The sequence below is a fragment of the Bos javanicus genome, chromosome 6 (genome assembly GCF_032452875.1).
Source record: "Bos javanicus breed banteng chromosome 6, ARS-OSU_banteng_1.0, whole genome shotgun sequence".
Taxonomy (NCBI): domain Eukaryota; kingdom Metazoa; phylum Chordata; class Mammalia; order Artiodactyla; family Bovidae; genus Bos; species Bos javanicus.
This window is the reverse complement of record NC_083873.1, coordinates 93,516,451-93,534,472: the sequence shown is the minus strand read 5'-3', so window position 1 is coordinate 93,534,472 and position 18,022 is coordinate 93,516,451. Positions and strand designations below refer to the sequence as shown.

The window sequence follows — 18,022 nt, the reverse complement described above, 5'->3', positions numbered from 1 at the left end:
TCACTGACTCTTGTGTAGATTCTAGAATCTGATACAATAAGGTTTTACATGCAGTTTTATTCCTCACAGTTGTGTAACTAAGAGCATAAATAAGATAACTTTGCTGGGGTTCAATTTCTTTACCTATAATATAGGATAATAACACCTACCTCAAAAGGTTACTGTCAGGATTAAATAAAGTTTTTTTTAATAATATGCTTATAACAGTTATATATATTATAACTGATTATAATATATAATCAGTATTCAATAAAAAAGCTATTACTAGTTGTAGTATTGTTGTCCATTCATTAAAATATCTATTTTAATAAAACAGCTATGTCCCTATTTAAAACAGATTTTGTTTTCTTTGGTGCCTGGGTCATTCTTTGCTAGCACTTGACTAAAGAATTTAAGTATTTTTAGGTTAGTAGGCCAAATCAATTAGAGAGAATAAAACTGAGAAATTAGACTTTTCCAGGAAGGTGGCAGTGTTTTAAATCAGTTCATTGGATTCAACTGACTCTGATTGTATTTCCAGCCCTGCTCCTGAATTGCCGGGACTTAAACAGTTTTTATTCTGTGTCTGTCTTAGTGTTTCTGTCCTAGCTCTTAATCACACTCATTCCTTATGTCTTGGTGATGTGCTAGGGAACAATGTGATTAAAAATACTAGAGCTCTGTGACTTCCCTGATGGTCCAGCGGTTAAGGCTCCTTGCTTCCAACGCAGAGGCTGTGGTTTCGATCCCTGGTCAGGGAACTAATAGTCTACATGTCACACAGCAGGAACAAAAAAGCCCAAATAAACATCCAGTTAAAACTGTATGTTTAAAAATTTTCAATTTAAATTAAAAAAAAAATTATAGTAAAAAAAATCGGAGCTCTGTGGAAGGGATCCCTTGCTGCATTTTTTTTTTTTTAATTGGAGTATAATTGTTTCCTATAAATATTCCAAGACTATTTTTTTTATGAATACGCCAACTGTTACCATTAGACATTTTTACAGTGCTTTTATTTTTCAAAACACCTATAATTACATTAAAACATTACTATGAAACATCAGTTCAAGTCCCATCAACCTAAGAGAAACTAAAGGCAATTTCTTCTGTTACCATCTTCATCATTAGATATGGTGATGGTGGCCATGTGATTCTTTCCAACTCTGGCTCCACTCCAGTGGTTCCCAAGAGGATGGCCAAGGTAGACCCTGAACTGTTCCTCAGGCTCAAACATGGAGTCATCGTGTATATAGACAGTACAGTTCTTCATCTAGAGCCAAGGGCACAAGAGAGATTAAAACTTGCAGTGAGGTATCAATCATTTGCTCACCTTTCCCTGGAAAGTAATTTTTCTTCTTTGCAGCATCAAAGAGCCAACACAAATTCAAAAGATTTCCAACCATTTATAAAATAGAATATTTAAGTCTTAACAGTCATACCTAGATGGACCTACCTATATGTGGAGCTTTGTATTCAATATTCCAAACCATTTTGAATTATTGGTCATAAGTTATGAAAAACTAGAGCAATAAAATGAATCACTAAAAAGCATTTGGAGAACATTTGTGTGCTTCCTCACATTTTGCCTGGACTCATCTACACCCTTGTACATGTTATGATAGGTAGATTTCTGATGGTGAGGGTTTAACATATGGATTAGAAATCCTGGAGAGGTGAATAATGTTCTTCTTCCTTTGCGAAAATTGAGGAGTCTTATAAGGAAGTCAGAAAAGCTTCCTGTTAGGCTAAAGACACCTTTAAAAGCTGCAGAACTCTATAAAGAGCTGCCAAATGGTGTCTCACTTGAAAACTGCTGAGAACTGAATGTCAGAGAACACAATCTAAATCCCTGTTGGATGGAAAGAAATCAAGTGTTTCCCAAACTGAATATTCTCTTCTGAGGACTGTCTTCTTGGGGAAATGTAAAATAAGGTCACAACAACAGAGCAGCCTTGATAGCATAGTCATGATATGAAGTGTGATTATTTTTAGTTGGCTGATCTTAAACTCACTATAGTACCATATTGCATAGGATATGTGGATATGGAGCTTTTACTGTCACACCCCCTGAGTCATACTAGATGGAGGGAGACTATTTCTGTGAACATTTACCTGTGGTTTGCTAACCTGGTTTTAAGTTCCTGAAGCATGCTTTTATTATCCCTCTCACATTTTTCTTACAGCAAGAATTTCTTTATGGAAAGCATGAATTTAATAATGACTCTTCAGTATATCTTAAAAATAAAAGACATTCTCCCTGTGTCATACAGCAACATTCCATTAGCTATATATTTTACATATGGTAATAAATATGTTTCAATGCTATTCTCTCAATTCATCCCACCCTTTCCCCCTGGAGGGTGCAGGATGGGGGATATAATGTATACTTATGATTGATTCACATTGTTCTATGGCAGAAACCACTGTAAAAAATTATTCTGCAATTAAAAATAAATTTTAAAAAAGGACATTCTGGTAAATGACAAGTTCCAAAGACATTGCTCAGCATGACGAAGGAGATGAAGATTCCAAAATGTGCTTATGAATAGGCTGCCATGTGGGTAACATCTAGACTACTAAGCTGTATTTTCTTTATGATTTTACTAAATTACAAACTGCCTCTTGGATAGGCAGAGAATCCTCTTTTGAATTTAAAACAAATACAGACATGCAGACTCAAAGCTGAAGATCATATTTACAGTACTTATGTGTGTGTGTGTTTTAATATGTGTTTCAACCTGCCACCAGTAAAATTCCCATAAAATACAAAACTAAGACAGGGGTTTTATGAGTCATGCATGCGTAAAAGACTTGAGAGTCTCAGAGAAGGAAACTATTACTTTCTTTTGGTGGTAAAGAATGGAGGAAGAATCGGGTGACCTGGGATGGGTAAAGTCTTCTGCTAAACTTCAAAAGAACTAATCATAAGGCAAAACCTTCATATGCTTGTAGTCCATGGGGTCACAAAGAGTCGGACACAACTGAGCAACAGAATTGAAGTGAACTGAACTGAACTTCATATGCTTGATTATATCAAAATGAAGATTTCTGTTCGACTAAGAACACCAAGGTCAATGGTAGTAGATGAGAGACAGAAAAGGAAACTACGCTTATAGGAGCTAAAATGTCTAAAGTTGGCAAGGATTAATATTACTATTCAGAATTATTAACATTAAGAATATTTAGAGTATTCTCCAGGCAAGAATACTGGAGTGGGTTGCCATCTCCTTCTCCAGGGGATCTTCCCGAACCAGGGATTGAAACCCGGTCTCCCACATTGGAGGCAGACGCTTTAACCTCTGAGCCATGAGGGAAGCCCAAGAGTACACAAGAAACTACTGCAAATCAGTAAGAAAAAGATAGCAACACAATAAAATAAGTAACAAAGGTTAAAAATAATAGATTCTTGTAAGAGGAAACTCAATGAACTAACAAGCATGTGCTTTGCTTAGTCGCTCAGTTGTGTCTGACTCTTTGCAACCCGTAGCCTGCCAGGCTCCTCTGTCCATGGGGATTCTCCAGGCAAGAATACTGGAGTGGGTTGCCATGCCCTCCTCCAAGGGATCTTCCCAACCCAGGGATCGAATCCAGGTCTCCCACATTGCAGGTGGATTCTTTGCCATCTGAGCAAAGCATAGAAATAATTGGAGAAAGGCAAATTGAAATGAGATATAACTTTATACATATCAGATTAGTAAAAATCAGTAACTGGAAAAGTATAGAAGAAGATGTAGGGTTTTAGCAACCTTCATGTCCCGTTAGTGACATTTTGGAAAGTATCCTAATTCTATTTTTTTTTTTAATTAAGCACATTCATGCCCTGGGGTCCAGCAATTTTGCTGCTGAGGAAGTGGACAGGTAGGAGGATTTGCCTGGTGGTACTGTTAGTAATGGCAGAGTGTTAGGAGGTGACTGGGAACTGAAATGGAGGAGCTTCACTGTCTGTTGCTGAGAGTGAATGAGTAAAAGGTAGTAAATGCACATCATGAAATACTAGGCAACAGTTTGAAGCAACAGATTAGATATACACATAAATGACATGCACAGATACCCAAAACATATTGCTGAGAAAACACAGAAAACGTGTGAAAAAATATAACACAGTAGCAGTTTTATAAATTAAAAATTATATATATAAAGAACGAGGCCTTTGCAAAGAACAAATACAAAATAAGAGACACACATTAACAGACAATGGATTGACGACCTCAGACGGGGAAGGACTGTGACTGTCTGCAGAATAGGGGTAAAATGAAATGAATCAATCAACAAAATGAGAAAAGGCCTTGAAATGACCAATCGGAACTCCATACTTTGAACCAAGGGCTGCGGCCTTGCAATCAGGGCCACAACTGACTTAGTCATCTGAAACTGAGATCCAAAAAATGGGGAAATACAACTCCCATTCAGTATGTGCTTTGGATATACACTGAGGCTGCAGGCTTGATTCTGATGTGTGTGTGTGCTCAGTCATGTCTGACTCTTTGTTACCCTATAGACTACAGCCCCCCACATTCCACTGTCCATGGGACTCTTTCCCAGCAAGAATACTGGAGTGGGTTGCCATTTCCTCCTCCAGGAGATCTTTTCAACTTAGGGATCAAACCTGCGTCTCCCGAGTTTCCTGCATTGCAAGTGGATTCTTTACTCTGAGCCACTAGGGAAGCCCTATTTGATTCTGATGCAGCCATATTTAGTGACTGGAATTTCTCAGGAGTTTCCTCGTCTGTATGCATCAGTTTGCATTATATTACCAAGAAAATACTTCCCGAACCTGAATCTGCTCAACTCTACCTGTGCAATCCTGTACTGCGGGCCCTATACCAGAATGTGTATTGGCCTGCAACTGGGACCCAGGTATTAGAAAACTGTCTCCTCTAGACAACATTTGTGGACTGCATTCCTCTTCAGTGTGGTTTCAGATTAAGAGAAGTCCCTAGGCATCTGATTCTGCTAAATTCCAAAAAGATTCTACACCATCTAAACTTCCCAGCTCAACCAATGACATAGGTAGCTGGTGCTAAGTGGGCAACAGAGAAGACAGCTACATAGAAGACATGATATCGTTGAAAGTATTGCGTTGGCCAAAAAATCTGTTCAGGTTTTCCCGTAAGATGTAATGGAAAACTCGGAACAAACTTTTTGGCCAACCCAATATGAACAATTAATTAGAACATCTTAGGATGTTCAGAGTTTGTCTGAATTACTTCACTATGGACAAATAAAGGCATCGAGGAAGGAGAGAAACCCATCTTTCAGCCACCACGAATCCACTTACTTTCTCCCCTTTGAGAAACGTAATCCGTGAAGAGTCTGCATTTCTTCTCTCCTCAAAGTCCTCCATGACCTGAGCTGAAAGGCCCTGAGTATAGCACCTCACCGATGACTCATAGCTCAGGTCTCCACTCCGAATGATGGGCACATGCAGGACGCCCTCCTTCTCCTTCACCAGGAGCAAATCCTTGGCAAACTGCATGCTGGGCACTGGGTGAGATAAGGAAAGATGGAGGCACTGTTAGCGGGACACCGAGGGAGGTGGCGGTAGCCCCTCGTGGGTCCTCAGCAACCTGGCAGGAAGGCGCCACTGAGGACCACCAGAGGCTGATAAGTCACAGGCAATCAGCAGATTTCAAGGCCTGCCTACTGCTCTCAGGACCAGGAAACCGCTTCCACCATGAGTGTGAATGAAAGTGAAGTGACAGTGTTGGTTGCTCAGTCGTGTCCCACTCTGCGACCCCATGGACTGTAGCCCACCAGGCTCCTCTGTCCATCGGGTTTTCTAGACAAGAATACTGGAGTGGATAGACAGTCCCTTCTCCAGGGGATCTTCCCAACCCAGGGATCGAACCCCAGTCTCCTGCATTGCAGGCAGATTCTTTACTTTCTGAGCCACCAGGGAAGCTAGCTGCACTGTGAGTGTAGTTCCAACAAAATAGAACAAATCAAGTTTGCTCAGCTTCAGGGAACAGTCACCATCTCAAATGCAGATAGGTGATGCAAATGAAGATATGCGCCAGGTGGAAGAAAAATGTTGAGACCTGAGAACCCAAAAAAGTTCATGTTCCTTCTAAGGCTACAAAGAAAACAGCAGTGTAAACCTGATGATAAATGACCACTCACATGGGTGCCGGGCCAGAAAGACCATAGAGAACAGGGACAATTGGAAAGAACAGGTTGTGTTTAAAGAGGGCTGCCCCTTAGCTTCATTCTTTTGCTGGCAGGTCTCCCTATTTTCAAACAAAGCCAGAGATCTGCATTTTTAGGTCATAGCTCCTAAATTTCAAAATAGCAAGCATTTAAAATGGTAAAAAAAAAATTCCATTCAGGCCAAAACTATTGCAGCTGAACAAAACACACCTACAAGCTGCATTTGGCCAGTGGCTGGTGCAGTGGTAAAGAATCCACCTGCCAATGCAGGGGCCAAGGGTTCCATCCCCGAGTCAGGACAATCCCCTGGAGAAGGAAATGGCAACCCATGTCAGTATTCCTGCCTGGGAAATCCCATGGATAGAGCAGCCTGGTAGGCTACAGTCCATGTCCCACAGTCGGATACACCCAACAGTCAGACATGTCCCACAGACAGTCAGACATGTCCGACAGTCTGACATGACTAAGCAAGCTGGCAGTCTCTCTCTGCAGGAAAAGTTATTTAGATTCTGAACCTTGCTTCTTCCTTTTTTTAAATATGTAAATTGGAAATGTTAATATCTAACTTGTAAAATTATTGGGAGGATTCAACTGAATGAGATTAGTGCTCAATACAGTAAAAAGAGGGCACTCTAATGTGGTTATTGCTGTTCAGTCACTAAGGTGTGTACAACTCTTTGTGACCCCCATGGACTGCAGCACACTAGGCTTCCTTGTTCTTCACTACCTCCCTGAGTTTGCTCAAACTCATGTTGAGTTGGTGATGCCATCCAACCATCTCATCCTCTGCCGTCCCATTCTCCTCCTGCCCTCAATCTTTCCCAGCATTAGAATCTCTTCTGATGAGTTGGCTCTTTGCATCAAGTGACCAAAGTATTGGAGCATCAGTCAACATCAATGAATATTCAGGGTTGATTTCCCTTAGGATTGACTGGTTTAATCTCTTGCTGTCTAAGGGACTTTCAAATCTTCTCCAGCATCAAAATTTGAAGCAAATGTTGGCAGGAATTACCATATCACGGTGTGTATTGCTTCCCATCTCCAGGCTTCTGAACACATTGGATCAGTTTTTCCTCCTTGCTTTCTACAAGGCCTTAGGTAACATTCTGCATTAAAGCGTGTCTCCTTCTGAGACCAACATTTTGCTGAGTGACAGTTATTATTTTCTTTATGAAAAATACAAAGAGGTAGTCATCTGTCCAGTCATATGTCAAATCGTCTTTGGAGCTACAGAAAGATGACCTTAAAGCTAAAACATGTATTTCCTGGCTGCCTCCAACATGCCTTGCCCAAACTGAAAGGAACGAACAGAAGGAGTGAGCACAAAGCTGTGTGCAAGACAACATATAGAAAGCTCTCTGCCTCCAACCTGTCCACGGCTCAGAACTGTCGGCATTGGCAAATATAAAACAAATCTATTATCTGAGCTAAGCCTATTACCATTTATCACTAAAGAAAAACCCAGAAGATATCTCTAAAAAGATGAGTGACTTCGGTATGAGGTCCTACACATTACCCATCTGGGACTCTTTCCATCGAGAACAACTGTCTGTGCTTCTAAGAAAGGGGTGGGAATGACATGACCTTGCACATGACGACAAGAAGGGAGCTTGTTGTCAGGCAAAAAGCAACACAAGCAAGAAAACTTTTCTGCTCATGGCAGATTTTATCTAATGCTGTAGATTGATTTTTTTTGCTGGCTTGACAGGCATCAGGGTGGAGGTGAATTAAAAGCTAAAGTGGTAATGTTTGGGCTATGTCATGTATTAATCAACTCCAGATTTCTCTTGAGATGTAAAAGACTTCTTTCCCTTTTCCCTCTAACACATAGGCCCATGCCTATGGCTTCCCTGGTGGCTCAGAGGGTAAAGCATCTGCCTGCAATGCGGGAAATCTAGGTTCGATCCCTGGGTCGAGACGATCCTCTGGAGAAGGAAATGGCAACCCATTCCAGTCCTCTTGCCTGGAAAATCCCATGGACAGAGGAGCCTGGTAGGCTACAGTCCACAGGGTCGCAAAGAGTCAGACACGACTGAGAGACTTCACTTTCATTTCACTTTTCTTTCCCATGCCTATCTGCTAAAAAAATAAAAAAGGAGGAAAAGAAAAGAAAGAAGTGGGTGAACACTTCTCATGACTGTTTTCTGGGAAGTCTCTGCTTTTAAGGAGCCCTCAGTTCAGTGGGAGACTGAGCAGAGACAAAGGAAAGGCAATCTGGATTGGGGACAAATTTATGCGTGGAGGTTAAGAGGTACAAAGGCCCAACCCAGGTCAGGCATTGTGTTAAGGGCTTCCATACACGTCATTTCTTATCCTCTTGGCAAACCCTACAAGGCAGCGATCTCCAACCATTTTGACACCAGGGACTGGCTTCACAGAAGACAACTTTTCCACGGACAGGAGTTGGGAGCAGGGGGCGGGTTTGGGACGATTCTCATAAGAAGCACACAACCTAGATCCCTTGCATGCACAGTTCACAGTAGGGTTCACCCTCCTACGACAATCGAATGCCACTGTTGATCTGACAGGAGGCGGAGCTCAGGTGGTAATGAGACCAAAGCGGAAAGTGAAAGAAAGTGAAGTTGCTCAGTTGTATCTGACTCTTTGCGACCCCATGGACTGTAGTCTACCAGGCTCCTCCATCCACGGGATTTTCCAGGCAAGAGTACTGGAGTGGGTTGCCATTTCCTTCTCCTGGAGATCTTCCTGACCCAGGGATTGAACCGAGGTCTCCAGCATTGTAGGCAGACGCTTTACGGTCTGAGCCACCAGGGAAGTCCAAAGGGGAGTGGCTGCAAATACAGATGAAGCTTAGTTCCCCAGCCTGCCACACACCTCCTGCTGTGCACCCGGGTCCTAACAGGCCATGGATAAAGTACAGGTCCATGGCCTGGTGACTGGGGACCCCACTACAGTCCTCAGAGGAAGTAGGGGTGCCGGCCCTGAGGGTCAGTTCTGTCTGACTGCAGAACCATTTCTATTTCACTATGTGTGAATGGGAGAAGGAAGGCTCACAGAAGGCTCCTGGAAGACTCACGGGCTCACAGTGGGAATCATGCACTATCGCCAACACGTCTCTGAGAACATCAATTTGCAGTTATCCTCACATTTGTGTAAGTCTGATGTCCTGAAATAGATTGCAAGACTCTACTCTCTACTCCTCTGTAATCCCTAGTGTTAAGCATCAGTTTTAGGCATGGAAAATATCACCTGCTAATCTTCTTAGTAACTGACAAAGTGAGTGCAAACACAACCCGCCTGGAATGCGGTGGACTCTGTATGGGTGATGGTTAAGTCTGTGATTGAGGAAAACTCCTGCCTCTGGTTTGAGTTAATGGTGAGACACAACTGCACATACAAGATTGCCATGCGGTAGCAGCTACAAGGCCTTTCTTGCCTTGTTCAGCATCTTCAGGGCAACACCAAGTCTAATTCTAGGTATCAGAGCAGAAGAGAAAGGTGAAAACAGAAAATATTCTGAGATGAGCCACTTAGATGATTTAACGGCCATTTCAGCCCAGTGGAGAAAGACAAAAGGAGCTAAGATCACTTTGGGAGGCTGAAAGCTGACTTTGTAAGGATTTTTTTTTTTTTTTTTGGACCATGGAGGTAGCATGTGGGATCCCCTACCAGGGGATCTTACTTCTCCTACCAGGAATCAAACTTACACCCTCTGCTGTGGAAGCATAGGGTTAAACCACTCAGGGAAGTAGGATGCCGGAACTGTTCAACATCTTGGATTGTTGTGGTGGGTGAACTTTGATTTATGTAAGTTAGACCTCAATAAACATAAGTCTAAAATAAGATACTATTTTGGATATATGAAAACATATAACAAAAAACTGCTTCAAATAGTTGTCTTCAGGGAGGGGAGATGGAAGTCTGGGAGACAGGGATAGAAGGAAGACAATTTTCATAGTATGATTTTTGCTGTTTACTTTTTCTTAGTTATGTGTGCTCAGTTGATCAGTCATGTTCTACTCTTTGTGACCCCAAGGACTGTAAACTGCTAGATTCTTCTGTCCATTGGGATTCTTCCATGGGATTCTCCAGGCAAGAATACTGGAGTGGGTTGCCATTTCCTTCTCCAGGAGATCTTCCTGACCCAGGGATCAAACCTATGTCTCCTACATTGGCAGATGGATTCTTTACCACTGAGCCACCTAGGAAGCCTTTTTTAAAACTATATAAGTGAATAAATTATTTAAAAACAAAGACATTAATGATAACCCTGCTGGGCTTCCTGTTCCTTCTTTGATGACTCTGTGTAGTCACTGAAGAATGTCATCATGGGTTATATGTTGATCCCTAAGGAGGATGAGGAGGGTCCCCCTGCTTGAAGTGAAAGATTTGACTTGATCTTCTCTACCCAACTCTAGAATCTGGCAGTTTTAGATTTCACCAATTCTTTCCCAGAAACAACTATGCTTTCCCGTTCATTCGCTTGTTACTTAGGCCAGCTCTTCACTGGGCACTCATATTTTTGTTCAGGTGCTTGTGTGTGTGCTCAGTTGCTTCAGTTGTGTCCGACTCTTTGTGACGCTCTGAACCGTAGCTGGCCAGGCTCCTCTGTCCATGGAAATCCCCAGGCAAGAATACTGGAGTGGGTTGCCTTGCCCTCCTCCAGGGGATCCTCCCGACCCAGGGACTGCACCTGCGTCTCTTACATCTCCTGCATTGGCAGGGGGTTCTTTACCACCAGCACCACTTTGTCTGGGTGCCTGTGTCTATTTGTCCTGCACATCACCCACAGGATGGTCAGTATTAGTTTCCTCTAACAAAAATCACACCACTCCTCTGCTTAGAAGCATCCGCTGCTCCCCTGTACCTATGAATTCCTGATGCTGGAACATAAGACATCTCAGAACTTGTCTCCAACATGTCTTTCCATTTCATTTCCTTCCATTCACCTCCTGCCAGACTTGAAGCAAAAGTAAGCATCTCACTGTTCTCCAAATATGCGTCTTTCAAAATTGCATACCTTACGTATACTATAGTTCTCCATTTAGAAACATTTTATTATCCATCAGATAAACTCCTACCACACCTAAAGACTCTGCTTAAATATCACTTCCTTTGTGAAATCTTCTAGGATTCTTCCACACTTAGTTACAATTCAGCCCCCTCTCCCGTACACTACTAGATTTATCATACTATTAGGTCATTTATCATAATATATTCTACTTTTTCTGTTTGAGGGTCTGATCCCCCCAACTAGAGCTTGAGCTTCTGAGGACACAGCCCAACCAGGCATGCCTCATTTTATTGTACTTCACTTGACTGCCCTTTATAGAAACTATATTTTTGACAAATTGAAGATTTGTGGCAATCATGTGTTGAACAAGTCTATGGCGCCATTTTCCCAACAGCATTTGCTCACTTTGTGTCTCTATGTTTCATGTTGGTAACTCTCCCAATACTTCAAACTTTTTCATTATTATTATATTCATTACAGTGATTGTGATCAGTGATCTTTGATGTTTCTATGAAGGAAAGATTATGATTCGTGAAAAGCTCAGAAGATGATTAGCATTTTAGCAATAAAATATTTTAAAATTAAGGTACATTTGTTTTTTTAGACACAATGCAAGCCCCTAATAAACTACAGTATGGTGTAAACTTTTATATACACTGGGAAACTAATAAATTCATCTGACTTGCTTTATTGTGATACTCACTTTAAAGTGGTGACCTGGACTGAATGTGCAATATCCTCAAGTGTGCCTAGCAGAGTGCCAGAAATATGAATGATTATTTCTGCCCCATATTTCTATGTAAAAATGTGCACATGCATGTACTCATACACACACACGTTTCTTGAGTGAAAATGTGAATGAGCTCCAATGTTATATATGTGGATGTTAAGGAAGTAATAGAAATCTGATCTGAGCCACCAGCTGGTAACCCCAATCTCTTACCATCCTGGAATGTGTCATTAATTGCAATGACAGCCTGGAAGGGTTTGGTCAGTTCGGCCCCTTGTGGGGAGCTGAGGAAAACCACAAATGTCTCCAGCCCTTCAATCACTGGATACTGAGTGTCATCCAAGATGGTCAAGGTGCAATACTAGGAGAAAAATCAGGATGTTAACTAGACTTATTGTGGTGTTCATTCCACAATATTTACAAATATTGAACCATTATGTTGTATACCTGAATCTGACATAATGTTATATGTCAATTACACCATGACTTAGCACATACCCCTCCATAATTTTTTTTTCTAATTAAAAAAGCGAGGAAAAATCAAAGCAAATCTTATAGAATACTCACCACCCAACACTCATTTGCCTTTGGGAGATTAGGATAAAAGTAACAACTTGCATTTCTCTGTTGGTCTTAAAGTAAATTTTTAAAATCCATAAAATGATGATCAATTTATCACATACCCTAGGTGTTTTTTCTCTAGACATCTGAAATCAATCAAGCACAGTGATGCTGGATATTATGCTGAAAATGGCATTTGGAGAGTTTGTCAAAGATCTAGGTTGATTTATTGGCTTGTGTTTTTGAACTCTCCAATGGTCCTGAAATACAAGGCTTTCACCTCTTCTATACTCCCCTTTCCTCGTCCCAGAGGTGAATGGGAAAGTAACGGCAACTTAGCCCTTCAGAAACACAGACATCAACACCACCAAATTAGGGGAAGGCTAGGGAAAGGATAGACAAAGCCAGCTTTTGTCTCATCCTGCCTAGTTGGAAGCCAAAGCACACATTAAAAAGATGAAAATTACAATATTAACTTCACAATATTACCTTTGGGATCTACAGTTGTGCCATACAGGTAATCCCTTCTAATAATTTGGTGTCTATCACCCATGAGCTTTTCTAAACATCTTAAAGGGAAGATGTCTGAAGAAAGGGAAGACAGTAATATTTCAATATTTTAGAGTCCTCTAGAGACTTTGGAGAGCAGACTAGAGACGACATGAACAACCCATCTGGCCTTTGACCTCTGCATGCTCACCTGCTCAGTGACACCTGGTCCGAACTCCACCTTCCTAGAGCTGGGAACGTAGTCAACTCCTGGGGTGGCAGATGCTGGGTCTGAGGGCCGCGTGGCACACCAGACAGACGTGAAGGTGGAAAGGTCAGTCCCGTGGCGGATAACTGGGATCTTCACTGTACCTGAATTGAGAAGCACACGTTTCAGTGGTCAGTCTTGAATCAGAGTGTGAGTGTGGTTTTCAGAACAATGTCTTCCCTCGCTGCAGCAGCTCCATCCTGCCACTTGCCTAGACCACCTTCAGTGACACTCTGTGCACCCTCTGAAGGCCCAGAGGTGTCACCATCCCTGGCTGTATGGATATTAAGTTCAAGAGCAGACCTGCGGGAGGGCCCCACGGAGGTGGTGCTAGGAAGACAACCTTTAGGGGAAAGCAGTTTTGTGGCTTAAGAGGCGAGGGTCCACTATAGGAAATCAACCCTCAATATTCATTGGAAGGACTGAAGCTGAAACTGCAACTTCAACACTTTGGCCACTTGATGTGAAGAGCCAACTCACTGGAAAAGACCCTGATACTGGGAAAGATTGAAGGCAGAAGGAGAAGGGATGACAGAAGATGAGATGGTTGGATGGCATCACCGACTCAAAGGACATGAGTTTGCGCAAACTCTGGGAGATAGTGAAGGAGAGGGAAGCCTGGCGTGCTGCAGTCCATGGGATCGCAAAGAGTCGGACACGACTGAGCGACTGAACAACAACAACAAAGCGGGGAGGGTCCACTGAAAACACCTTAAGCCTATTTATGGAGAAGAAAAAATAGCCAATTAAGGAAGAACCGGCTAGGGGGCTCTATGAGGCCTGGAGCTGAATGTCCCTAGTTAAATGTTCCTAACTGGGTGATTTCCCTATTCTATCTGAGTGTTGCACACATCATTACTTAAACCATATGTGCTTATTGCTTATCTCAGAAAGAAGCTCATCTTCTGGCCACTGTGACAACATAATTTGTAGGGCCCTAATGATACGCATGTAAATTTTTAGCTGTTTTCACAATCAAGGTCAGAGAAAAGCTACGCGACAAGTCCATCAATAGTACTTTTCGAGCCAATAGCCATGAGGTGACAAGTAGTCATGGCTGGGCATTTGTTGTATGGGGAAGGGAACGCAGTATAATAGAAAGGTCTGGGTTCTAATCCAGTTCTGTCATATTAGCTGGTCTTTGATGATTTATTTCACCTCTCTGGGACCCCATTTGCTCTTCTCTATAAATAAGAAGGAATGCAATGCACATGGTATGGTGGCTGGCATTCAGTAAATACTCCAAAATCTTAGTTTTCACTATTGTTAAGAGTATCACCTTCAAAGAGGTGCAAGGTCTTGATCAGCAGCTCAGATTAGCAGACAGCACAACCACTGACTCTCTTATTAATAGCAGGATGTCTGTCAACAATATGAGGAAGACTTTGAGATTCATGCAGAGCCCAAAGAGGGAAGAGACCTGGGTGGAAGAAATCTGCCCATTGACTGCCTTGGGCTGTTATGGGAATGAGAGTTCCATTGTTAAAACACGGAAATTTTGAATTTATTTGTTATGGCAGTTGCAGGACACTAAATAATTTACCTCCATCTTCAACAGACCACATCCCACTCCTTCACATGCCAAATGTTTAGCACTACACCCTCCCTTTGGACCACAGAGGTCAGCCAGTGAGCTCTAAGTCAGGTCTTTTCCTGCCACCAGTAAGCAGAGCAAGATAAGTGAATGGAGTTTCCTAACCTTCACTACCTTTCATTCTTGGTTTTGATGCTGAGTATTACCTGCCTCACACTGACAACCGTGTCACTGAGGAATGGCATTCTCAACATCCTAAGGGCATTCTCAAAACTAAGAGGAAACTATTTAAGGAAGGGATCAGGAGATGAGTGAGGGGAGCCCAGAGATGCTCTCCATTACCTGCATCCTCGCTGATGGTAAAAGCCGTGTTGCCCAAGGACACAGTAGAAGCATCATTGGGACCAGCAATGAGCACCTTGGCCGATGCCATTCTTCCGATGCGGGCGTTGTCGGAAGCACCTGTCAGGGCAATCTCAAACTCCTCTTCCTCTTCGTACTCGCTGTCATCGATGAGCATGACATCACAGGTGGACATGGTGACACCAGGCCCAAATATCACTCGACTCTCAGCAGACATCCCTCTAGATTTAAAATCAGAGCCCGATTCTAGAGCATAGAGGCTACTGCCCATAGCTGACTTGGGGACCGTGTAGCAAATCACAGATACAATGCTGCTTGAATCCCCTGAAACACAAATGGCAAGAATACCAAAGTAGTTGAATGAGCATTTCTCAAGTTTTAAAATCTCCGGTAATTTTGATGGGTATGATTCTTTTTGACATATTCCATTCGAACTCTAACGGAAATGTCCCTGCTTTGCAGTGTCTTAAGCCCGTGGTCTAAGCCACTTGAGGATTTCACATATCCCAGATCCTTCACCAAACAACCTGGAATGGATTTCCTATTCTGTGAATTTCGTGCTCTATTAATTCACAAGACTCATTGCCCGCCATCTAAGACCACAGCGGGTGGAGGGAGAAGAGACATACTTGGTACTTTAAGTAGAAAAGTAATTGTGTCCTGAAGACAGTGCTATGAGCACAGTTGACTGCCTTTCTGAATAGACTTCTGCACTTTAGCTCCCAGGGAGAAACAAGCCTGTTTAAAAAAAAGGAAGACACAACAAAACAAAAACACCCTGCCTCTCTGAACAAACGACTTTACTTATTAGCACTGCCACTTACCTGGGTGATAGGCTATTTGGGCTCAGCCGGCTGACCCAGAGCAACTAACAAGACTTACCTGTCCTCTGAGTGGCATCACCAAGGGTTGGTGTTACCTGCAGCGTTGGCCACACTAACACACCATCAGCAGAAACAGCAAAATACCTGACATCATCACTTACAGTCTGGTTGTGGCTTTGAATAGGGATCAATTTCCAAGTGTTTAAAAAAATTTGTTGTTAAATATTATTATTGGAGTGTAATTACTTTACCATGTTGTGTTAGTTTTTCTGTACAGCAAAGTGAACCAAAAGTCCATATTCACACAGCCCCTCCCTCAATCTCCATGTGTTTTTAAAGTCACAATATTTCACAATCGTAAATCCATATGATCTTTCTTTTGATTTTCCACGCCAGTGGAATCACCCTTTATTTCTCACACACAGTTAATTTCTCACCTGAGCTCTACATGTGACACTCACATGTGGAAATCTTTAAATACATGTTCAGTCTCCCAAGAAGACAGGAAGCCAGTTCTCGCACACTGTAACTGCCTGCCTTGACCAAGGCTACTAAATATTTTTGGACTGGGTGATTGATTAAGAACTCTGAGTTCAGGAGTCATTTGCAAGGCCAAATGTAACTAGCCTTCTGGTCCCACTTAAGAATAAATGGGCATGCAAACAACTTCAATGGAGAAGCCATCTGTAGAATTCACTGTAGGGAGGATGGTTATTGGGGATTGAAGTGAGTTGATAACCCACGATGCACCCCCACACATGAGTTAACATGGTACATGAGCATGTGGCATGTGAAAGGGACAGAATAAATGTTAGCTATTATTACAGCTCCTTGCCGCCTTGGGCACCAACAGACCTTTTCTTTCAATAGGTGCAAACAGAAAGCCAGCACTCTCGTTGACCCGGTAGGTCTTCTTATCAAACTCTAATGTGGGCTCGTCCTCAGTGTCATTGATAATGACCTTCGCCTGGGTGAACTCCCCTAGTAGGGCATACGCTGGCATGCTGAGCTCCACGGTGAAACTCTCGACGTCCTCAAACACGTTGTCATCGTTGATGACGATGGTGCAGGACTTGGTGTCCTCTCGCTCATCAAACTGCACCTGTCACGAAGGAAACAGCAAGGAGATAAGAGGTGCCTCAGATTCCCCCGCTCCGCTCCCCAAGGGCATCATGGGGAAAAAGAGGACCCAAGTCCAGTGGGCAGGCCACTGAATGAAACAGTTGGTTCTTCCTGTCAAAACCTCCCGCTGTATCACTTCTCCCCATTCTATCTCTGCACACTGGGGCTGATTCACTGTATATAGACATGGAAGGAAGAGATGTCTCCTACCATGCGGTAAACGTAGAAAACCATGCAGGTAACTATTCATATCCTGTTTTATTAACTCAGCTGGGACAGCAAGAGTCATTTTTTTTTAACACCTAAAAAAACTGTTTGCCTATTTATTTGGTTGTGCTGGGTCTTGGTTGCATCCCAGGGGATCTTTTAGTTGTGGCAAGTGAACTCTTAGTTTTGGCATGTGCTATCTAGCTCCCTGACCAGGGATAGAACCCAGGCCCTTTGCATTGAAAGCATGGAGTCTTAGCCACTTGGCCACCAGGAAAGTCACAGCACAAGTCGTTTGATTACTTGGTTTTCCTTCCATTTGTGGCAAGTTTAACTGGAAAGATCTTTGAACTTGGAGTGTGAAATTCTGGCCTCAAGTCCTGGTTCTGTTACTTCCAAGCTGGGTTAGGCTATAAAACTTCACAAACCTCAGATTCGCCATCGGCTAAATAACAACAATATGTCTATTTCACATACTTACTGGGAGAACTAAATGAGAAATGTAAAATGAAGGCACTAACTTTAAAGCATGGAACAAATGCCAAGATATTACCATCATCACCATATTACTCATATAATCAAAACTGACATAGAATCTCAGTGTACTGAATTATGGAGTTTGAATTCAGAGACAGTCACATTATGAACAGGCCAGACTGAATTTTAACTTTACTATTACATCCTTTCCCATTTAGATGTAGTAGATCCATAATGTGAATTAACTTAGCCTGATATAAAATAGAAAAATTAATTTATATGCATACAATTGTGAATTTATAGGGACTTCTTCTGGTTGTACTTTGTCTTTATAAAAAAGATGATT

The 18,022-nt window shown here is 42.3% G+C and overlaps 1 protein-coding gene across 1 annotated transcript in view; it reads right to left on the bottom strand.

Moving 5' to 3' along the window:
- FRAS1 (Fraser extracellular matrix complex subunit 1) overlaps positions 1-18,022 on the bottom strand; it is a 538,610-nt gene that overhangs the window by 47,553 nt on the left and 473,035 nt on the right. Inside the window, exons 55-60 of the mRNA XM_061420570.1 lie at positions 16,726-16,972; positions 15,026-15,370; positions 13,093-13,253; positions 12,045-12,192; positions 5,258-5,463; positions 1,093-1,249 (exon numbers count right to left, since the gene is read on the bottom strand). Coding sequence (XP_061276554.1) covers positions 1,093-1,249; positions 5,258-5,463; positions 12,045-12,192; positions 13,093-13,253; positions 15,026-15,370; positions 16,726-16,972 — 1,264 coding nt within the window. The remainder of the gene's footprint in view (positions 1-1,092; positions 1,250-5,257; positions 5,464-12,044; positions 12,193-13,092; positions 13,254-15,025; positions 15,371-16,725; positions 16,973-18,022) is intronic.